The sequence below is a fragment of the Tiliqua scincoides genome, chromosome 5 (assembly GCF_035046505.1).
Source record: "Tiliqua scincoides isolate rTilSci1 chromosome 5, rTilSci1.hap2, whole genome shotgun sequence".
Classification (NCBI taxonomy): domain Eukaryota; kingdom Metazoa; phylum Chordata; class Lepidosauria; order Squamata; family Scincidae; genus Tiliqua; species Tiliqua scincoides.
The window spans coordinates 48,098,102-48,122,690 of NC_089825.1; the positions used below are offsets into that span (position 1 = coordinate 48,098,102).

At 41.3% G+C, this 24,589-nt stretch overlaps 1 protein-coding gene across 3 annotated transcripts in view; it reads right to left on the reverse strand.

Annotated features, from left to right (window-relative positions):
* Window positions 1-2,674: 2,674 nt before the first annotated feature.
* Window positions 2,675-24,589, reverse strand: part of SNRK (SNF related kinase) — a 42,012-nt gene continuing 20,097 nt past the window's right edge. For all 3 annotated transcript variants that reach the window (XM_066630972.1, XM_066630970.1, XM_066630971.1), the window contains 4 exons: window positions 16,707-16,848; window positions 15,525-15,737; window positions 12,907-13,041; window positions 2,675-6,934 (listed from right to left, as the gene is read on the reverse strand). In XM_066630972.1, coding sequence (XP_066487069.1) covers window positions 5,719-6,934; window positions 12,907-13,041; window positions 15,525-15,737; window positions 16,707-16,848 — 1,706 coding nt within the window. In that variant the 3' untranslated portion in view covers window positions 2,675-5,718. The remainder of the gene's footprint in view (window positions 6,935-12,906; window positions 13,042-15,524; window positions 15,738-16,706; window positions 16,849-24,589) is intronic.

Here is a 24,589-nt window from a genome sequence, read left to right on the forward strand (position 1 = left end):
TCTATATAGGATACTTGAACCTCACTTATCTAAAACTGCTGCAGTTATTTCTAAAATATTTAAGGTAGGCAGCTGAGATATCCAGCTGAGTCCAAGATAGCTCAATCAACAAGGATGAAAACAAAATTTGTCTGTTACACACTTGAAATATTGAGACTGGAAGGCAAACAGATTTATAATGGCAGTCAGAAATCTCTGTGCTTTCAAAATGCGAAGTACATTCACATTACATGCACATCAATGGTTCACAAAAGTACATGGCAAATTGCCAGCACCTAAGATGTGCGGTCTTATTTTGCCCTAATGCTTATTTGAATGTTCTGGAACTTGAGAGACAGGTTGCTTGCATACTGTACAGAATCCCAATAGGTTGGTGAAGAAACCAATCAGAATATTTCATCAACAGGCAGCACAATCCTAACTTGTGCTAGAACAGGCTGGCCAGGAGGCCTGCGCTATATCCAGCGCAAGCTGGATCTGATTGCAGCTCAGCCCCAGGCAAGGGGAAACATTTCCCCTTACCCTGGGTAAAGTGGCAGCAGCCCCAATGGGTCTATCTGGATCTGCGCCACCCAACAAGGTGGTGCAGCTCCAAGTAGAATGGAGCAGCCCAGAGCTGCGCTGCGCTACCCAGGAACAGGACTAGGATTCAGCATAACTACTAGAATGTGGCTCCGCCTCCCGCTCCCTGCCCGCCCCATCCCAGAACGCTTCCCTCCCACCTCCTCCCATGCCTTTCCCCAGACCCCTGCACCAGCCAAGCTTGGCTGGTGTGAACTTACCTGCTGCTGCCACTGTGGAGGCTGGATCTGGCCTCCATAGTCTAGCACAGGGGTGCCCAAACCCTGGACCAGGGGCCATGTGTGGCCCTCGTGGGCTCCCAATCATGCCCACGGGGAGCCTCCAGTCTCTAATGAGCCTCTGGCCCTCCGGAGACTTGCTGGAGCCCGTGCTGGCCCAACGCAACTGCTTTTTCAGCATGAGGATGACTGTAAGACCTCTCACCTGAGCTGTGGGACCAGGGCTCCCTCCACTACTTGCTGTTTCATATCTGTGATCCAGCAGTGGCAACAAAGGCTGGCCTTGCTTTGTGCAAGGCCTTTTATAGGCCTTGAGCTACTGCAAGACCTTCATTCATATAATTTCCACCTCTAATATATTCACTTATGGAAATTTATTCAAATTTTAAATGTAAATTAATTATTTTTTTCTCCTGCCCCTGACACAGTGTCAGAGAGATGATGTGGCCCTCCTGCCTAAATGTTTGGACACCCCTGGTCTAGCGCATCTCCAAGTACTGGTGCAGTTTACACCCACAGGCGCAAACATCCTTTACAGCACGTTTGCAACCCTTCTTGGCTGGCGCAAAGGATTTGCGCCAGCCCAGGACGCAGTTAGGATAGCACCCTAAATCTAGTTCATGTTCCAAACTGCCAAGGTACATATAGCTTTCTCTGAAGTGGTTGATGAAGAACTCCTATGTCCCATGCGGCAAAGTGTTACAAGCTGTCTTTTCAGCTGGTGGAGAAGCTACAGTGAACATTTTGCATTAAGCCACTTTGATAGAGGGAGCACTTTTTGGCAAGGGTGAAAGAGCAGCATGTGTGCATGCAGACCCTATCCATATGGACAGATGGTTGCTTTGGAATTAAATCAAAACATGCATTAAGTACTGCCCTACTTTTGTGCTCAAAGTAAAACATATTTAGCACACTTCCCCCCAAAAAGCCATTTCTTTCCTAACAAAAATACATGGGATTAAATTTGTATTTACTGATTCTGGCATACCAGGTTGTTTCAACTAGGTAGTTAATGAAGGAAACTCCACTTTACCTAGGTTTTCAAAATAAATGAATGAGAATGTGGGAGATACACCATGTGTTTATCATCATCTCAAGTCAATGAGAATATGGAATTTTTGCTCAGCAGACATCTCAGGATGTGAAATTAATTGATCCTCTAATTGTAAAATAAAGACATGCATTATGAGCCCAAGGGTCACCATGATCTAACAAAAATTGAAATTGTTTGCAGTCACTCCTATTTTCTTCACTCTTATGGATCCACATTTACTAATCATGTTTCAAATTTCAGCTGCCTTGGCAGTTGATCAGTACTAACTTTGCAAATTTTTATTTCATCCTTGCGGCCTCAGTGCAATCCCACATCAAAAGCTTTGTCGTTTTTGGCAGGAGCCACTGAAAGACTTTCACTTCTGGTCCCCCTCTAAGGCAGATAACAGAGAAAGGGGAACTGAGACTTAAGGTTTTTGAACTCTCTCAACCTAACAAAAAAAAATTCTTATTTTACTGCACAACCATTGATACCTAAAGAATAAGATTTTGCCTCCCAATTTCTTCTGTCTTTATGTATTGAACAGAGGAAGATGTGCACCTTCCCTTTTGCATGAGAGGCAATGAGAGCTGAGGTGATGAAGAGACAGCTTTGCAGTGAGAGACCTCTGGAGTAGCTGGCCTGCACATGGTCCCAATGTGCAACTGCACAGAGTCACTTTATAAATATCCATTACTGCAGGCAAGTGCAGCCCAATTTCATCTACTCTGACACAGAACACTGCCATATTGACAAGGTCTTTAAGCCACAGTAAATCAGCTTCTCACATTCTCAAGTCCTGAAACAGCAGCAAGAACGTATAAATTTGACATGCAAGTCATTTATGCACCAATAAAGAGGTCATTTTTATTAACTGGATTGTTTTTTTTTTCATTTGTCATACACCATGAATGTTTATACAATGAAGAAAGCCAAACATTGTTGGAAGCAACTGACAAAGATCAACTGATATTTCTGTATCCTCCCTAACATATGTAGCTTCTCTCCATTCTGCTCTGCTCCATGAGTTCTGCTTAATTTCACGCCTACTCGTAAAATTGTGTGTCAAGATTGTCACATCTTAAATACAGATAGGTTGCTAGAGGTACATTATATACACATACAGAAAAATACAAGACTAGTTGCTTTCCACAATATTTAATTTATATGCTACGGTAACTATATGTAACTTGTAAAGACAGGTTTAAGGGGTACAAGAAACTGTTACTTGCTCTATAATAGTTTGGTCCAATATATTTTAGTGGTTATTCTCTCCCTCCTTCAACATGACAACGTAATACAACACATGCACAATCATTCACCGGTGAACAAATGGATAAAAAGACAACACTCAAGCTAACACTGGTACACCCAGAGGTTCAATCAACCATACACAACTAAATAAGGCTATTTTACAGCTATGCAGCATAAATGGTCAACACTGCTGTTCTAATGTGAGCACCATATATACACATTTGTATATAAAAAAACAGGAAACAAAAAAAATCTGGGGTTAGTCAAAAGGTGCCATTCCAAGGCTGCACACAATGTGTGGATAGAATATTTACAGTACTTGAAAATAAAAAGCTGCAACAAGTTTATTGCCAATGCCCTTTATAAACTCTCTCCTACCTTTTTTAATATATAGATTTCTGTTCACCGTTATCCGTGAACTGTCCATATTGTCTGGCCCTTGATAAGATCCCTGCTTAAGAAAATTTCAAGCAAATATGGTCTATGGCTTTGCCCACACTTCTGTAGCTCTCAACTCTCTCTCATACTAGTATAGCATGATAGGCCATTTAAACTAAATTGCAACAGTAGCTTAAAAAAAAAAAAGACACACATACACTCACACAACATCCAAAACACCACTGAAGTTTTGGGAAGTAAAACTGACTTGCTATGTCAGGAAAGCAAGGAGGTTTAAGCCTCAACTAGGATACACATGAAAATATACTGCACAATGTAGTCCTGCAGGTCAATCCAAAGCATGTTTACTTGGAAGTAAGTCAAACTGAATTCAGCGAGCCTTACTTCCTAGTGAGGATGTTTCAGACTGCATCTTTAGCAAGACCGATGACACTAGCAAAGCCAGTGTGAACATAAATCGTAACCAAACAACATTCTTTGGTGCTCTACAGTCTACAATGTTAATGAAATGCATTCTGCTTGACCATTTTGCTAGTATTAAAAGATACTAAACTGTCTCAGACAATCAGTGCCTGTCTGGGATGTTGCTACATAATACCATCAATTCTTATCAGCATTGCTTTGAAGACCCAGTGCACACAGCATGAAAAAATAACATTCTTGCCATTCCCAAAATTAGGGATCTGCAATATACTTTATTCTAGATAAAAGTTCACAAAAGTTAGTTCATCTGGTCAAAAGTATCCTTTTGTACAGAAAAATGCCAACATGTTCATTTGCTAGCATTTCAGTAGCAAGGGGTTAAAAAAAGAAAAGCTAAAAGCAGTGAAGAATGTAAAAGAAAATTGATCCATGCCAACTGTTATCTGACTTGATTTCGAGAGAGAGTCCTTGAAGGGAATTAAATAAGACAATAGCTTTACATACCAATAAAATAAGTTTCATGTTGGAACAATTTCCTGAATCTTGCACGAATTTGTTTCATTTTGAGCTCTATGGAGGACTAATGCAGTCCACTCCACACTCTCTGCTCATCTGAACAGACCTATTCAAAGTCTACTTGCTGACTTCATATAAACCTCTGGTTACAATAACTGGATGCTGTTGTGGAACTGGAACCACTTTTTGATAACCAACAACATACTGAACTCTGACTGCCCATTCAATGGCTTATATGGTGGTCATGGAAAACAGGAGTTGAAGCATTTGAGTTATGTCCTTTAAAGTAAAAAGCCTCCATGAAGCTTCCATTGATATTGAAATCAAATGGTGAATGCTGAAGGGCAGAAGACGTTAACTTAGTTAGGTCTTTCAATGAGCGCTTATGACCAATTAATTTATAGGAAATGACACTGGAATCAGTTGCAATTGCTACACAAATTGGTCCATTAAGTGTCTTGCACTGGCACCTAGCAACTGTCATGATATACACCTGTAATGAATATATTTTCCCTTAAGATTGTAAAAAACTCAAAAATGATGAGCTTGAGATTTTCATTTGTTATATAGTTGTTTTTTTTAAAAGATTGTCTGCATGTAATAATATTCTATGGGGAAAAAAGCTGCCTTTAAAATATTTGTTTTCAATCTTGTCTGTACCAAAACAAGATCTTCAGTTCAGCCACCATTTCACACATTTTATACCTTAAGACAAACAGATGTGGGATTGAAATCAAAGTTCAAGACTTCTTAATTTTCAGTGCATTTTTGCTTTGAACAAGCCTTGGAAATCTGAAAGCTCCCAGAAGAGTTTTCAGTATCAAAACATTATTGCTTTGGTTCTGTTGCAAACATACAGAATTATGCCACATCTCACATAGTTTAGGAATAACAGAAGATCAGAACAAGACTGGGCATTTCACAAAAACAAAAGCACACTCTCTCTCTCTCTCACTAAGTGCAGAATATGAAACTACTAAGTGCTTCATTTACAATGGATCTGGATACAAGCTTTACTGTAAGCCAGATTTTTCTGTAGTAAAATTATGAAGGTAAAAAAATTACACAATAGCTGGGTTTGTTGGGAACAAAAAAATTATTGGCTAGCAGCATGCACAAAAATCATGCATTGTCATATCAAGCAAACTAAATTAAAATATAATAAATTACTGCTCGAAGCCCACGTTAAAATATTAAGACAATGACAATGATGGGTTTCAGTGAAATAAAGTATTCACAGCTCCAAAAAGGAAGATTGTTGATGTCAAGTAGAATTGGTTAATCCACTTATTGTCAAACAACATGACAGCAAGTAGTTTGACTGGAGGTACACAGCAGTCCCTCCTTCGGGTTTCGCTGAATATTCACAGATATTGTTTTTTCACACAGAGGTAGTTGTAGCACATTATTTTTCAAGTTCTTGCTCTTTATTCGTTCCAATTCATTTGTTGTGTCTGACATTTGGTCAGAAAAGAATTTTATGCTTCCCAAGGATGACGTTGGATTTACACTCCCGGTAGAACTTATGCACATTTTCCATGTTGATTTCTCCTGCACCTTAACACTGGAAAACGAGACAGTGTTTTGTGGATCAATTATGTATTTAGTGCTGTTGTGAATCTGTGAACCTAAGCAGAGGCTCATTAATTTGAGGCTTTCAACAAGGTCGCCTGCACTTCGTGAAGACAACTGCATGGAATTATTAGATCCAGCACATCTACGAGTAGAACCTGAATTGTTATTAGTGCTGCCACTGGAGCTGCTGGAAGGACTTCCACCCCCTTTATTATTGTCACCTGGGCTTGTTTTATCTAACCCTCCATTTCCATTGCTTGGTTTGCCTTGACCACTGCCATCTCCCTGATTTCCAGGGGGGCCTTCGCTACTATCTCGCCTATGCCAGGAATAAGTAAACCCACTGTCTTTATCTAGACGTCGACGACTTTCAGAATCATCGTCGCTCGTTTCTGAGCTACTGCAGCTGGACCCCCGACCCTGACTTTTCCGTCTGTGGTAACGTTTGTGCACAGTGCTGGGGGAAGCAATATTCATTTTTAGCCGGCTAAGTTTGGGGGGCAAGTTTTCATCCATATCAAACTCATCATCTGACTCTCCTTCCTCAAATATCTGATTGAGGACTGGGGCACTCTTCCGGGAAGTAAGACGATTTGTAACAGAAGGCTTGCGGCGTAGGACAACTTGAGTTGAAAGGGAAACAGGTTTTTTGTCTTCTTCGTCCTCCTCTTCATCTTCTTCCACTCTAAACAAGCACTTCCGACCACTAGCTGTAGGTTTTAAACTCACAGAAGGAACAGAAAGTGCTGGCCCAGCTAATTCAGGAATATCTTCTCTTTTTGCTGAATCATTAAGTGCTTTACTCCTGTGACCATTAAGAACATTTTCTGCACTGCGAGCTGGAGACTGGGGAACAGTTCCATGCGATAGAGGAGTAGCTGTAAGGTCATCTTCTAAGTCTTGGGGGACATCAATTTTTGTTGGCCATGATTGCCTGTAAAAAGGAGGGTAAACAGAAAAATGCTACTTTAATTTGTATAAGCTTCAAGTGCAAAGAAAGTCTTCAAAACAGTTTAGATCACAACAAATGCTAGTTACTACAAAAACTTACTAGTGAAAAATGTAATGTTAGTCTACCAAAGAGAAAAAGGACAAGCTAACTTCCACTTCTCAGCCTATGTCTAAAGAACCATAAGAACAGCCGCACTGGATCAGGCCATAGGTCCATCTAGTCCAGCTTCCTGTATCTCACAGCGGCCCACCAAATGCCCCAGGGAGCACACCAGATAATAAGAGACCTGCATCCTGGTGCCCTCCCTTGCATCCGGCATTCTGACATAGCCCATTTCTAAAATCAGGAGGCTGCACAAAAACATCATGGTTTGTAACCCATAATGGATTTTTCCTCCAGAAACTTGTCCAATCCCCTTTTAAAGTCAGCCAGGCCAGATGCCGTCACCACATCCTGCAGCAAGGAGTTCCACAGACCAACCACACGCTGAGTAAAGAAATATTTTCTTTTATCTGTCCTAACTCTCCCAACACTCAATTTTAGTACACTCAGTGTCCCCTGGTTCTGGTGTTATGAGAGAATGTAAAGAGCATCTCTCTATCCACTTTATCCTTCCCATGCATAATTTTGTATGTCTCAATCACGTCCCCCCCTCAGGTGCCTCTTTTCTAGACTGAAGAGGCCCAAACGCCATAGCCTTTCCTCATAAGGAAAGTAATACTGAGGCCCAGTAATACTGAGGCAACTCTGGACCTGGGTTTCTCAAACAGCGTCTCAAGAGCAGACTGTGATATGACAAAGACGTATGTAAAGAAAAAGCAGAACATCCAATCGAGCATGCTCAGGACTGGTCTCCAGCCTTTGAATCCTGATTGTCCCCTCTACTTCATGATTTAAAAATGGAGGTTTTAAAATCAGTTAGATGCCCACAATTGTGGAGGAAATACAGGATATACATTCATTAAATTTTAAATCCTCCCCAAACTAAAAGGAACTATACACAGACACACACGGCTTGCTCTTTGTTTTATGACAGCTAAAGACTAACATGGCTACCTCTTTGGAAGTGGCAAAAAAACCCAAGAGTGGTCACTGCACAGAAAGTGACAGTTTTTTTTATACCAACACCACTTAAACTGACATTTATGTGGAAACGGTTTCTGGGTAAGGTAAAGATTAGAGTCTCACCCTGCTACTTTGGAAATGCCAGAGAAGTAAGATATTTGAAATAACTGAAGAGGCTAGGCAAGGCTAACAAGTCTTGCAGAACCCTCAACCTGAACTTTCAAAACATTACCCAGGGCAAGCTATGTGATTTAGCAGTAGATCTTCACTCCCTAGCCTAGAGGCAGATAGATCAAAGACAGCTACACACCAGGAGACTCACAAGAGCCAAGACTACACTTTGGAGTCCCAGAAGAAGAGAAGTAAACAGCCTGTCAAAAAACAAACAATAAAAAAACCACACTTGGGTGGATGGGGGAGAATAATTCTGTTGGTCTTAGCATGATCAGTTAATGTAAGTAAATAGCACATATCCCACAGAGAGTTTTGCACTGTTTTAATAAATAGGGGACCAGACAAAACTGAATATTAAGTTGGACAGTGCTCAGATATCTCATAATTCTTGTAAAAAATATTTATAATGATGTTCAATTTCAGTACCAGGATTCACTCTCTGGTTGTGGTCTTCAGAAGTCAATTTTGCTACAATTCCTTTAGTTAGGAATTGTATTTTTACTTTAGATGCTATTTTCTTTCCTTTCACATTGCTTGTACATTTTACAATGATCCTACTGCATCCTGACTTGATTCTCAATTCGGATGCATTTAAATAAATTGCTAGAAGGGAACAAGTTAATTGCTTGCTGTATTTCCTTGCATTACTATTAATTTCGTTTTCAAAATTCATGCTTGTGCAGCCTGTTCTAACGCATGTTTACTCCAAAGTCAGTCCCACTTACTTCCGCTTTCTCCCAAGCATACATAGGACTGCAACAGTCTTCTAATCTTCATTAGCATGGACTTTCCACTTCCAAAAATAAGCTCTTTTCCCTTTATAACCTTTCTTAACAGAACTTTTTAACACTAGCATATTCTTGTGTTCTGCTTCTAATCTGTAACATACATTTTACTTTGGCTTCTATGATAGTGGCTTTAAGTTGCCTTTAGTTTTCCCTCCATATGAGAAGACCTACGACTCAGTAGTAGTATACTAACTTTGCAGGCAAAGCGTCCCAGGTTCAATCCCTGGCACCTCTGGTTAAAAGATTTCCATCAGGATTTCCAGGCTGGACACAGTTGGGTTCAAAAGAACAATGGTCTAACTCTGTATAAGGCACCTGTGTCGAGCAGCCTCCATTAACTAGCTCCCCTTTCCCACCATGCTTCCATCTCTTGCTCTGAAGTCTTGCTCATGAAGTCAAGCCTGGCCACAATTACCCCCTCCCTGCACTTCCCTCTCCTGCTCTGGGACAGGACAGTACAGCTGTGGAAAAGCAGAGCACAAATCTTTTAAGTAAATAAATAAAGCTTGGGGCCGGGCTGTGCTCAGCAGCGGCGCCCAGGCTTCTTTCATAGAGTGCAGCAAAAACTTGCTCACTACTCTCCAACTGTGCCAGCACACTCATCATGGCAAGGGTGGAAACCAAAATGGTGGAGTCTTGTCTATAGTCATATATATTCTATGAAAGTTCACCCATTTGAACTTCATGGTTCATCTTCAGCATCAACGTGCTTCATCTAAGAATGCACATACATTTGCTTCTTACTTCTTAAGAATGTGTCATTGTTAAGAGGTAAACTCAATACTATCACTGACAGATTTGTTTAACCAAGAACTACTGATAGTTACTCCCAACACTTTCTACACTGCAGACCAACCAGTCAAGTAAACTAAGATAACAGAGTCCATAAAAAGACTCAGATGCTGCCAATTAGTCCAGACCAACATAAGCAGTCTTATGCCATGTTAAATTTACACTGTGGCAACAGTGAGAGTCATGTGTAAAGTTCCCTCCTACAAGGTATCAACATGCAAAACTGCTTTGATGGAATGTGTCATTGGAAAGTAGTACCAGCAAGCTCCCACAATGCAATAGGGGAGAGAGGAACCAGAAAAAAAGAGCAGGGGTGAATAAAAGGGGGGGAGGAACAGAACATATACTGCCCTGGACTCCTTAAAAGCAGCAATTTTCAAGTTTTTTCATCTCATAGCACACTGAGAAAGTGCTAAAATTGTGAAGGCACACCATCAGATTTTGGACAGCTGATAAGGCACATTGCACTGCCAGCCAGGAGCTCACATCCCCCTAGGGCCCTACTAATATAAGATCCTCCCCCAATCGCAGTCCTGGTATGTGTGCCACCCAGAGCCAGGACCCTAAGGCCCCACCCCAGCCTAAAAACATCACTTCCGATTTTCAGAGAAAACCCAAAGTGACATTTTAGGCCTTCTGAGGGCCCGAGAGATGCTTGCAGTCTGCCCCGCCCCCAGTAGGCCTTCTGAGGCCTCCAGAAGGCCTAAAAATATCACTTCCGGTTTTTGGCAAAAACAGTAAGTGACATTTTTAGATCTTCTGGATGCTTCAAGAAGGCCTACTGGAGGCCAGGGAGCCTGCAGGTGGCCTCCCTAGTCCCCAGAAGGCCTTCTACGGCCCTAGAGAGGGGCTGCCTTTAAAAATGTGTGGTGAGGGAAGGGGTTGTGGCAGTATTCCCACATTGTATGGTCTGACCCCAAAGGCTAATGTATCCTGAAGGTTTCCTGAGAGCTCTGGGGGATTTTCCAACTGCCAAGACTAGTGTCTCATCTGACGCCATGGTTGACCTCTGGAATGGGAAAATGACCAGGTCAGTGGATGAGATTGCGCCTAAGCAACCTCTGCCATGTCACAGACTCAGTGTCTCTTTGGTTTACTGAGGAGCTGTGAATGATGAAGCAACAGGGTAGACATCTAGAGCAATGATGGCGGAAAACTCCTGCTGTGTCTGACTAGACATGGAATAGAGCTCATTACAGAGTCTATTCCACGGCAGTGACAGCCGTGAAGAAAACTTTCTTCTTTGGTACCACTACATCTGCAGGGAGCTGTCCAGTGAAATTGTTCCATGTTGCACGAGGCCTACTACATCAGACCCCTCCAATAAACCAGGAGGAACACATGGTCAGCCACTGTGACGTGTTTGCGAAGCACGTTATGGATAAAATTGCTCACATCGTCACAACCTGGATGCCACACTAACAATGTCAGCTGATGTCTCCTTGGTGTCTGCTTGTCCAGTTTGTGGAATTCTTTTCAGCCTGTAGAGCCTGAGAATGTAGACAGACAATGCTGGAGTGTGAGGCCATCTGTTTGCCTCTTCAACCCTTGCCCAGCTTGGCTCATTATATCTGCCCAGGAGGCACTGGCCAAGTGGACAGGAAGGGTGGTTAATTCTTCTTTGATGGAGGGGGTGGTGGGATGCCTCCTCCTGAAGAAGCCCTCTATGGACTCCATAGTGCTGGAAAACAACCAGCCAGTCTCAAACATCCCATTTCTGGGCAAGGTGGTTGTGCGGGTAGTGGCATCTCAGCTCCAGAGGGTCTTGGATGAAGTGGATTATCTAGATCCTTTTCAATCTGGTTTCAGGCTGGGCTTTGGGATAGAAACAGCCTTAGTTGCCTTGCTAGATGACCTATGCTGGGAACTAGACAGGTACCTATTGGTTCTGCTGGACCTAACAGCGGCTATTGACACCATCAACCATTGTGTCGTCCTGGGCCAATCAGCCAAGTTGGGGGTTGGGGCACCATACTGCAGTGGTTCCACTTCTACTTGGCAGGTCCTAGATGGTGGTGCTGGGGGATGCCTGTTCAGCACCCTGGCTCTTGAGGCATGGGGTACCACAGGGTTCTAATCTGTCTCCCATGTTATTTAACATCTATATGAAACCATTGGGAGAGGTCATCAGAGGATTTGGAATGGGGTGCCACCAGTATGCTGACAACACCCCAGCTCTATCTCTCTTCTTCACCAGGATATCTGAGAATCTGCCTTCTTCCTTATAATCCAGCTCGTCCCCTTTGATCATCAGAGAGGCCCTTTTACAGGTGCTGCCACATAGTGAAGTGGGAGGGGTGGTGGCACGGAGTAGGGCCTTCTCCATTGTGGCATATACTGTACAGAATTCCCTCCTTCTTAAATAACTGCTTTCTCCTTGGAGGTTTTTCAGCAGGGGCTAAAGACTTTTCTTTTTACACTCGCTTTCTGAGTTCAGGCTTTTAATATTGATGGTTAAGGTTCTTATGCTGATTATTTATACGGGCTGCATTTCTACTGGCTGTGTTTTTCACTGTCTGTTGCTGGCTTTTAATGAGATTTTTAGTTGTATATTGATTTTGGGTAATTTTAATGCTTTATTTTATATTTGTGCTGTTTCTATATTTTTACATTTGCATTGTTGTAAGTATCTTAGAACGCCCACTGGGAGATTAAGCAGAGTATAAATAATAATAAACTTATTCAACACTACAGTTTTAGTGTACAGAGGTATGCACTGGCTCTGGTAAGTGAGGGACGAAGCACTACGAGCACCTTCTTTCCATTTCTGCTGTCAAGTTGCAGATTTGATGGTGGAAAGGCTGCTAATGGCAACATCATAGCACCACAGCATATTAAGTAAAAGAAAGCAGCAATTCCCTCAGAAGCTGTAGCCCTGTGCTCTGGGTGGATGTGGCACTGGCTCACAACAGTGCAGTAGAGATTAGCAATTTTCCAAGGTTTAAAGGCCTTCAAACTATTGACTGCTCGCTGTTCAGAAGCTATGAAGAATATCATATTTTGGCAACAATGCATTACACATGTTTCACAACTTATTTAAAATACATTTAATAATATCAACAGGGTTGTAGCCATAAAGAACTGAAGATCTTTATTAAAAATTTATTGTGTTTGAGTACAAGCTTGAATTCTCACCTGAACTGAGCTTTGATATTGCTTGGGCTTGCTGATCTGGTTTGTATTTCTTTCTCCTGTTTCTCTCGTAGAATTCTCTCTGCTAGTAAGAAGTAGGTAGCAGTGATGTGATTGTATTTGTTAGTTTCCAGAGCCCTAGGGAAATAAAATTAAAATGGAACACTTCAAACATCAACAGTTTTCTGAAACTGGACACATAGGCAGTAGAACTTATAATGCTTCTCAAAGCAAATACAGAAGTGGGCTTGAAAGTAGAAATTGGCGCTTTGTCATCCTGACAAATGGCAACAACCCATCTTGACAATAATCACAGGATATATGACAAAAAGCTTCCAAAAAACTGAGAAGATTTTCCTGAATTGCAGTAACATACTGAATGTGCACTTATGCTTCAGTAACCTTTGATAACTGTCAGATATGCTAAAGCAAAAGTGAAGTCAGTGTTAGAAATGTTATTTTCTTCTATCACTTGGTCATGTTGAACTTCTGTTGCATATGCATAGGGTAGTCACACCTCCATATGACACTAGATGACTGGGAGCTGAACTGTCTCCTCGAGCATACTTTGCATTGTGGAAAGGAGCAACTGGAGGAAGCCAATTTCTGTTGCTGCTGCCCAAGAATACATGAAATCACCATGGGAGGAAAAAGGAATCTCACTCAATTCCACAATAGCCACCAAAACAAAGTTCTGAGTACCACTTTGCTTACAGTCCGTCATTGCCTGACTTGGAGCAGAGCTAGGTTGAATGCAATGTCAGACTATCTCCAAATCAGTCAGAAGGGTAGGTGCACCAAGCCAAATCACGCAGAAACATTCCTCATACCCTCCCCAACCTCTCCAATAATTTTGGAATGACTTTGTTGCCAGTTCCACAGCTCCATATCACACAGGGCAAGGAATAAAGATAGGAATAAATCTATTCATGAACAAGCTACACACTAGCTTCAAACAGTCAAATGTTAGAATACACTTTTTTCTGTTTGTGGCAGAAACAGAATGCTTTATATAAGTTAAATGATTCAATTTAGAACACACAATGGGTAAAATCTGCAAGATTTAAGAAGTCTTGCTCATACTGGTTCAAGACAAAAAAACCAGATCTTCTGTGTAAGATAGCTTCTATCTACTTTTCTACAGAAGTGAAGGAGTCAGGGGAAGACCAGATCACTGACCAGAGAACTTGGATAACAGAAGGTCTGCTTAATTTTGCTTCCAGAATCAGATTTAGTAGTTCAAATGAGTCTGCTCTCATTGCTCAATGAGTTTAGGGGAAATTAAACCTTAGCATTGAATCAGGAAGCTTAAATGGACACTAAACCAAACTAATTGGTACATTACATCTGCTCTATCATTAGGCACAAAAGCAGACTTCAATATAAACTGTCTGGAAAGTTACTTACTAATTCAATCTATAATGTATGACCCAGATTAAAATGAGAAGCAACAGGAATGAACAAGTTGTGTCAACAAGTCAAAGCATCCTATTCTTTGACTCTTTTAGCAATTCAACAGCATATTCCTTCCCTATCCACAAAGAGGAATGATATATTGTTGCCCAGAAAGCTTGAAAGCAGTGAAGACAAAGAGGCCCACTGGATAAAATATGAATTTCGTTGTTATTGCACTTGTTCCCATTTGAACAAATTTTGATCATTCTCAGTCACTTATTTCCAGCAATTAATACTACTGTAATTTTAATTTATGAATTTTGTACTACGAGCTGTTTTGCAGATTAAGGGCCCAATCCAGAGCCCGGTGTGTCAGTTTACCGCTGGTGTGCAGTGTGACCCTTACTGTGGGCTCAGCACTGGAGGCAGTCGCCCAGACCACTGGGCAGTGGTGAGTGGGGGCATTGGGGAAGTGGGGAAAGGCATTCTGGGGCAAGCAGAAGTGGAGGAGGGCAGGGAGGTGCGGCAGGGGAGGGAGTGGGGCTGGAGGGGGTGAGATTGGCACAGCTCAGCTCCACCAGATCCTGAGCCTTGTGTTGGGCCGTGCAGCCTAGCATAGGTCTCCTTGACTCTGTGCTGGCTCAACAGCAGCTGCAGAATTGAGTAGCCCCATTGTGGGGCTACTTCCCTTATCCAGGGGAAGGGGATGAATGTTCTCTTCCCCAGAGGAGCTGCAGTGGGCTGTCTGGCATGAGGTGGATGCCATGGTAGCCATTTTGGCGCCACAGCAGCCTTGCACACTGGCAGCTCAGGATCTGCACATGCACACAATATTAAATGATCTAGTACATGCAGCTATTAATACTTCCCTATCTGTATTTGCAATGTCATGTTGAAGACAACCAATTTCTTCTGCAGATATTATAATGCTCTATCCTGATGTAGAGAATGTATCTACTGCTATTAGCCATGACAGCCAGACAAAACTTCCAAGTTCAGTGACAGTATAACTCTGAGCAATAAATATAGGGACAGAAGAGCAGGGAAGGTTGGTTGCCTTTATGTCCTGCTTGCAAACTTCCTGGAAGTATCTGGCTAGCAATAATTGATAACAAAATGTTGGCCTAGAGGGGCACTGGTCTGATACAACAGGACTGTTCTTATGTTCTGTACAGAAATGGAATGAAACAGTACAATACAAAAACTGAGATAAAATGGTAACCTACTCTACTATAGTGTCTCGGTCTGCAATGTCTCCAAGAACCATTCGTTGTATGATACTGTTGTGTTCTTCCTCTGAAAGATTTTTATATGAAACCAGAGGAATGTTGTACTTTGTTGCAGGTGAGGGGTCAACTCCTTGTAGCCAGGGATGATTTTCAATTTCTTCCAAAGATGCCCTTCGTTTTGGATCTCTTTGCAACATCCGTGTAATTAAACTAGAAAGAAAGAAAAGTGCTCTGTAAGCATAATTATAGTAGGGTATGTTCTCCAAACTCATGTTTTCTCCATGTATCATGCCCATATTTTTTTGTTTAAATGGCAACCTTGTGTGCCTTCTTGATAATTGTTCTGATTTGTCCTTTATTGCCCCTCTGATGCTACTTCCAGATACATACTGAAAACAAACACAAGAACACATGAAGGACAAGAGGCATGAGTGAAGGGGTATATTAAAATAAAAACATCTGCAACAGAAGGCCTCTGGTGCAGAAACAAAGTTTATAGAGGTCCCCTATAGAGGATTGTTATCCTTTTATTATTCTCTCATATATGTTTCTTTCAAACCACTCTAGAAAACAGACATGGAAATGCAATGCTACTGACTCCAAATATGTCAGTTATAAAAGCAATTAGAATTACAATGAACTTCAAAACTGCAATTAAGAAACCAATTAAATTTTTCATTTCAAATAGACTCCATAGTTATTTAGAAGACCGAGTTCTTAAGCATGATATCCTGTTTTCTCTTCTAGCATGATTTTTAAAAATATTACTCCAAAGTGAGCTAATGAAACAATTGTACTTAATTTTGGTAGCTTCCAGCTACCAAAGAATTCAGAAAAGCAGAACCACCTCTTGATAAGTGCATCCTGGGATTGACCACTTCTAGTGTTCCAAAGGGAAAAAAGCTTATATTCCTATGACAATGTCCTATGTAGAAGCATAGGCATCTAACACTTCCATGAAAGTACAAAAGTTCCCCTCACTTGGCTTTCAGCTCTGAATAAGTTGCTCTCTTCTGTAAAGGATAGACTCAAAAATAGCTATTTAATGAACACAGTATGAAATATTTAAAAAGAGCAAGCCAGCAAACCTTTTCAGAAATGAAAACAGAATGTACACTATACCTTAGTGCTTTGTTAGCATAATTATCTTAAAGGCATTCTGTAGAATATTTTACTTACTCTTTACATTCTTTTGATACACGAGATGGCACTGTGTATTTACAGTCCATGATCATGGTCAAAGTTTCACTGTCGTTTGCTTCTTGGAATGGTGGTTGTCCACATACCAACATGTAAAGAATAACTCCCAGGCTCCATATATCTGCAAGCAAGCAAACGAAAAGCTACTTAGAATTTATTGCAACTGATAGAGAAAATAATATAGTTTAATGTATTTTAAACAATGGTTCCCAAACTGGTGTGTCAGAACCCACCAAGGGAACCAGAAAAGGGCCATTCCTCTTTAAGGGAAATGGCCCAGAAATCAACAGCAATACAATATCTATGATCATGCTGCTGGGCAGGAAGGGGTGCAACAGTGACAGTTGCTATGGCTGTCTGGAGGGTCTGGGAAGCCTGTGACCTCCCTCTACAGACCTCCACGAGGCTTTAAAATATTGAAAATGGGAAAAAAAACACTTCTAGTTTTCATCCTGAAACAGGAAGTGGTCCCCCCCCCCTTTTCCCAACATTTTTAAGCTTCAGGGGTCCTAATCAGGCCCTCAGGGAGCCCACAGTCTCCAATGAGCCTCTGGTCCTCTGGAGACTTGTTGGAGCCCATTCTGGCTCAACGCAACTGCTCTCAGCATGAGGACAACTGTTCTACCTCTCACCTGAGCTGTGGGACAAGGGCTCCCTCCACTACTTGCTGTTTCACGTCTGTGATGCAGCAGTGGCAGTGAAGGAAAGGCTGGCCTTGGTTTGTGCAAGGCCTTTTATAGGCCTTGAGCTACTGCAAGACCTTCATAAGTTCCATCTCCTAATAAATTCATTTATGTAAATTTATTCAAATTTTAAATGTAAATTAATTCTTTTTTCCCAGCCCCCAACACAGTGTCAGAGAGATGATGTGGCCCTCCTGCCAAAATGTTTGGACACCCCTGGTATAACACTTTAGGCTTGGGGACAAAAATTTTTGGTAGGGAGAACCAGAAGTCTGTTCTGTTCCCCTTCAGTTCACTCTGGAACGAAGCAGGGAGATTTGCATGAAGCTTCAGCAAGACTTTCCTTGAAACCTTTGCTTGATTCAAGATGACAAATACTGATGATCACTGAAAAGTCAGTCAGTTTCAAAGAACAAGAATGCATCACATCTGTTTGAATTTTCTTGACCCTAAATATATTAAATTCCACTGAAATTAATGAAAATTGCATACTGAATTTGATCCGAAGTATTTTATTAATTTGTCTGAAAAGGCTAAATTTTGTACATTTATACTTTAGATCTGTTTTCTCAAACTGGGTCAGGACACTTTCAGATGGGTCTCCACTCATTTCAATGTGCATTTTATTTTTAATAGATTTGATGCTATCGTGGCATGTGACTGCATTTGGGGAAATGTTATACATTTCCTTTTAAGTATATTTCCACATGTACGTTTAACAGGATCCTATGTATTGCATATGCTTTTAACAATGATACTCAATTGAGCTTACTCCTGAGTAAGCGTAGATAGGATTGCAACCTTTGGGATGTTTGGGTACTAGACATCTTGCCTAATACTTGGAGATACTTTGGATAGGGACCAGCACATTTTAGGCACACAGAAGGCGTGAGATATTTCCAGAGAAGATCCCCAGCAAAGTGCTTTGGATCTAAACAGACAAGACTGAGTTACATGGGCCAATTACCTGACTCAGGACAAGGCATATGTACAAATAATGAACATTTGAAGATTAAATGTAACTTTGCTATCATGATTAGAATTACAGAACAGATTTCTTTCAGAGTAGATTAGATATAGTAACTCTTTCTGAATTCTGGAACTCTACTAAAATACTTATATCCCATGTTTCAGTCCTTTATAGCAAGTTACGGAAGTAATTGATGCAATTCTTTAAAAAAGAAGAGTTCGAAATGCTTCTAGTTTCACACTATTTACAAGATCACACTGGTTAAGGAACACACAAATGAACATAAACAACTTTGTCTACAGTTAAACTGTTTTTTTCCATAATCCCCCCTTTACCATTCCCTTGGCTCATTTTCAAGAGCTGCTGTTATTACATTTCTTTTAGGTTTTTGTATTTGTTGCTTGCATGTGCAAACAGTCTGGAGACACATAAGCACAAAAAAAAATCTGAACTAAGTACCATGTTAAAGTAAATGTTGATTCTTTCAGACAATGTTTCTCCCTAAACTATGATTTAGAACTGTGCAAAATCTCTTCATGAAGTGCGACTAAATGAAAGCTGCAAAGGAATTGGAAAAGTAAATTTTAAAAAAGTTTTGCTCTCTAAAATAGTATTCAATTCTTAAGGATGATGTAACTTCTGATTGTGGAAAAAAATATAAAAAAGTGTTGTCCTGTTCGTTATTTCAGGTAGTCTTGGTCAGCACCTGTTTGCCTTTCAATGCTACTAAATGAAATACAGCAATTGGAAAAGGGCTGCTTGAACAGGATTTTCAGAACCATGACAACCATGCAGTGTACATGCAACTTCCTTACATAACATTAACTCACTGCCATGGAAACCGAGCTACGTCACTGCCTGCCCCTACCACGCTTGTCTCAAATCTAAGTGAGAACTGCATTTAAATGTGCAAGCTTAGTTAGTTTTTTTTAAAAAAAAGAGAATCTTCAGTACCTTCTCAAAATAGAACTTCAAACAAAAATGATTAACCCATTTATTCCACTATGAAAGCATCAGTCATTCATAAATTGCTATTTGCTGGACAAAACCTTACATTTACAGTGGCTGCTAAAAAGCTAGAATGTCTACTGTATCTGGAGATAATTAAAACATCACAGCAGATGTATTCCTTCTCAATTGTCTCTAAAACCAGAGATAGGAAGATGGCAAAAAAAAAAATCAATCACATTATCCCCATCATCAGTAGCAATCTTTCAAGAGAATTCTGCTCAAGGCTTTTTGGCTAGATCTCTTTTGGGACAATTCCAACAGAACATTTTTTCAGTACAGAGGAATACACCAGGAAAGTGTTCTAATGGAATTAAAAATCCATAGAGATTTTGCAGGAAAGGCCATAAAGATAGCAGTCATGCTGACTTTGTTCATGAATCTTTCTTGTAAACGCACATGAATTTCACATTACCATATGTGTGGAACATGGACAAAAAGGGGGCATTTATATTAGCTGTATTCCTTATGACATACTTTGGAATAGCCAATGCAGTACATGCATTTCTTTCCCTCAAGAAAAGGTACTTCATTTAAGAGGTACAGGCATGCTCCGATCAAACTCTGCTCTCCTCATTCCTGGAGGGTCCTCTGAGCCCTAGAGCTAAAAAAAATAATCACTTCCGGTTTCATGGAGAAAATGGAAGTGCAATTTTTTTTAGCTCCAGGGCTCAGAGGACTCTCTGGAGGTGAGGGGAATGAAGCTACCTGCCTCTGGAGGGGGTACACAGACCTGATTCACAGATAACTGTGGATACCGGGTGGGGGCATGTACTGTTTTCTCCCACAATGAACTTCATGCCAGAGCCCTGCTCATAATCAGATGACTCTTCTATGCACACAGCAGAAAGGCATTCAACAAAATTTCCAAGAATGCTTGATTTTAAGGGTACCTGAAATACACACAGACAGCTTTTCCATTACCATACACAAATATCCTTCCTCATAGATACATGCATAAACACAAATCAAGTGTACAAAAGCAACAGAGTGATGAGCTGGATGGGCTTTTCCTCTAAATTTGTAAGATAACCATGCAAGCTGGGAACACCAGGGTGAACTCTGGGGATGGAGAGTTGAGTGTGGATGCCAGTAACCTAACAACTGTCCCAAAGAGGGTGGGGCAGATATTGCAGGGAATGGTAGCAGCACCTGGAACAAAAGTGATTCCCAAATTTACAGCCAGTGATTCCCAAACTTTTTTGGCTAGTGGCTCCCTTGACCTAGTGGGCCATTGGTCATGGCTCCCCATTAGGGCTATAATTTATACAATGTCTAGGTTAAGGGGTTTTTCATGAGGATTCCATGGCTCCCCTGGCTGATTTCTGTGGCTCCCTGGGGAGCTATGGCTTACAGTTTGGGAATCACTGTCTTATAGCCCTGAAAAGCAACCACCCCACCAGCTCTAGTCCAGGCGATGTTATTCTCCAATTGTCAAAGGATTATTTTATTTACTTCAACCATCAACTTAATCATTGATCATATTATGCAGAGTCACTTCTTTAGGACAATTCAAACTTATTCACATGCTCAGCCCAAGTTAGCTATTCTTTTAAAACAGAGGGAGATAGTCAAGACTGTATTTCATCATGTCAGACTGCACTTGTTGCTTCATGAGCAAAAAAAATGGTTTTTATACATCAACATTAAAAACACAGGGACAGACACCAATTTAAAGTATCAGCAGATCATACTACAATTTTAGGCAACAGCTTCCCATAGTCTCTCCTTCCATCCCCCATATCCTTCCTGTGTATTCGGACTATGTTCTCAGCATTTCCTGCCCCTTCCCCTTCTGGTATGAAGGATGACTGCTGTAACAGAGAACTTCCTGTCAGAACTGTTATTGTGCACTGCTTGGCCAGCAAAGTTCTCAAGAACCAAGTTCTGCCTGGTGTTGTTCCACTGATGACACAATACAGGAAATGAGTAGCACTAGAAAAGTCACATACAAAGGGCGGAAACTCAAAAAATGGAAGTTGACATCATCAAAAGTGATGCTGACGGGAAACAAAGTACAGCTGTTACAAATTTCAAGAGAATAAACCACAATCCTGTCAGGTTCACCAAGTCAGTCTGGTAAAGTATCAGCCACACAGAGGTAAACTCTAAGTTTATGAGATTATTCTTTGTTGCCAAAGCAATAGAATTAAGCTTTCAGTTGCAGCAAAATATTTTCTCTGTAAATTATTTTGTAATTTTCTTGTTCTTGAAAAGCACTTTTAAATATTTGTAACAAGGATTTGTACAATAGAGACTAGAATTTGACAATCACTGGACAGATCAAACGTTTCACAGGACACTGATGCACAAGAAGAACTTGATGCCAGTTGGTTCATTTAGATTCAAAGGAAGCATTATTTCAAGCACATGTTGTAATCCCATAATGGTGGGGAGGGGTTCCTCCACATTTCTTTTTCTTTTAAGAAGCAGTTGCAGGAGCCCCCAATGTGGTTGAAGACGCAGGAGAAGGAGAGGTTAACCCTTCACCCCATGTGTCATTTTCTTACTGCAAATTATGCAAATATCAGTTTGTGCATGTATAATGACTGGCAAAGTGTATATGTTTTACTCACCAGAGTGAACAGTGGGGGTGGGTACTTTAAGAAGGAAATAGCATGGCAGGGAGGAAAGATAAGTCCCCCTAAAGACTGGAGGGCAATTTTATAAAGTGGATAGAGAGATGCTCTTTACACTCTCACATAACACCAGAACTAGGGGACATCCACTAAAATTGAGTGTTGGGAGAGTTAGGACAGAGAAAAGAAAATATTTCTTTACTCAGCGTGTGGTTGGTCTGTGGAACTCTTTGCCACAGGATGTGGTGATGGCATCTGGCCTGGATGCCTTTAAAAGGGGATTGGACAAGTTTCTGGAGGAAAAATCCATTATGAGTTACAAGCCATGATGTGTATGTACAACCTCCTGATTTTAGAAATGGGCTATGTCAGATGCAAGGGAGGGCACCAGGATGAGTTCTCTTGTTATCTGGTGTGCTCCCTGGGGCATTTGGTGGTGTCGCTGTGAGATACAGGAAGCTGGACTAGATGGGCCTATGGCCTGATCCAGTGGGGCTGTTCTTATGTTGGATGAGGCAGGAGCTCTTTATCTGGCACTCAGGCTCTTCCAGCACCACCACCATCTGTTCTCAGTTGCTGAGCTGGGGTGTCACTGCTGAAGGGACAACCTGCATGATAATTAGGCCCTCCCATTCCTGAAAATACAATCAAGATATACATATTTTCTCTTCTGTTATTTGCAGCTAATGAATTTCTAAGTGAGAAAAAATGTGCTTATTTCTGGTCATGACCTGCTTAATGACAAAATTTCCTGCTTAATGATGTTACTTCCGGCCCTCAGCAGGCATCAAGAATACTGTTTGGCCTGCGGTATGAAACACCACCCCTGACCTAGAGCATTCCAATTCAACAAAAGGTTTAAAAGATTTATATCCCACCCATACCCTCCTGCCCCCATAGAAGCTAACAGATCAGATTTGTAACTAGGGTTAAAATCATGATCATAAAGTCAAAATATTTGCAAACAAGCCAAGACAAAAATGAACATTTAAAATATACACAGAATTATAACTAAAATGGAACTCTGCATAAAGTGTGACCATATTGCTGGTTAAGTGAATACAGTGAGATCAAAATCATAGATATATGAACCATAATGCTATTATATATTTGAGAAAAGTGCAATACACAGAATATTTAAAGTAAGCAAAACTATCTGAGCTAGCTATTACTAGCAGTTAATAGCATCATATTAAGAAAAACTACCACTACACATGACAAGGTTGAACCAAACCATGATCTGGCAATATGAAAATTAGCCTGGAATGGGTTTCAGGTTCACATGCTCCCTCCTCCTCTTACGCACTCAGAACATTTACACACCCCCTGTGTCCATTAACTTTGTTTTCATTCTTAGCACTAGTGCAGGGATCTCCAAACTTTTTGGCCAGAAGACCACATCAAATATCTGGTGTGGTGTGGAGGGCCAGAAAAAAAATTTAAATATAAAATTTAAATAAATAAATTAGAGATGGAACATAGATGAGTGAATAAATGAATGAATGGGCTCATTTATTCAACTTCTCTGGCCCTCAGATGACCCTCCAGACACAATCAGAGCACAGTTCTGGTCATGTTCAGTTGAGTGGGCCAGAGGCTTTCAGAGGACATGAGGTTGGCCACAGGCCGGAAAGAGGCTTGCCGCGGGCAACATCTAGCCCTCGGGCCAGGGTTTGGAGACTCCTGCACTAGTGCAAAGGTTGAACATGTTTTGCTTGTACTAGTTGCTATAAGAACAGCCCCACTGGATCAGGCCATAGGCCCATCTAGTCCAGCTTCGTGTATCTCACAGCGACACCACCAAATGCCTCAGGGAGCACACCAGATAACAAGAGAACTCATCCTGGTGCCCTCCCTTGCATCTGGCATTCTGACATAACCCATTTCTAAAATCAGGAGGTTGCGCATACACATCATGGCTTGTACCCCATAATGGATTTTTCCTCCAGAAACTTGTCCAATCCCCTTTTAAAGGCGTCCACGCCAGACGCCATCACCACATCCTGTGGCAAAGAGTTCCACAGACCAACCACACGCTGAGTAAAGAAATATTTTCTTTTCTCTGTTCTAACTCTCCCAACACTCAATTTTAGTGGATGTCCCCTGGTTCTGGTGTTATGTGAGAGTGTAAAGAGCATCTCCCTATCCACTCTGTCCATCCCCTGCATAATTTTGTATGTCTCAATCATGTCCCCCCTCAGGCATCTCCTTTCTAGGCTGAAGAGGCTCAAACGCCGTAGCCTTTCCTCATAAGGAAGGTGCCCCAGCCCAGTAATCATCTTAGTCGCTCTCTTTTGCACCTTTTCCATTTCCACTATGTCTTTTTTGAGATGCGGCGACCAGAACTGGACACAATACGCCTTACCATAGATTTGTACAACAGCAGTATAATATTAGCCGTTTTGTTCTCAATACCTTTTCTAAAGATCCCAAGCATAAAATTGGCCTTCTTCACTGCCGCCGCACATTGGGTCAACGCTTTCATCGACCTGTCCACCACCACCCCAAGATCTCTCTCCTGATCTGTCACAGACAGCTCATAACTCATCAGCCTATATGTGAAGTTTTGATTTTTTGCCCCAATGTGCATGACCTTACACTTACTGACATTGAAGCGCATCT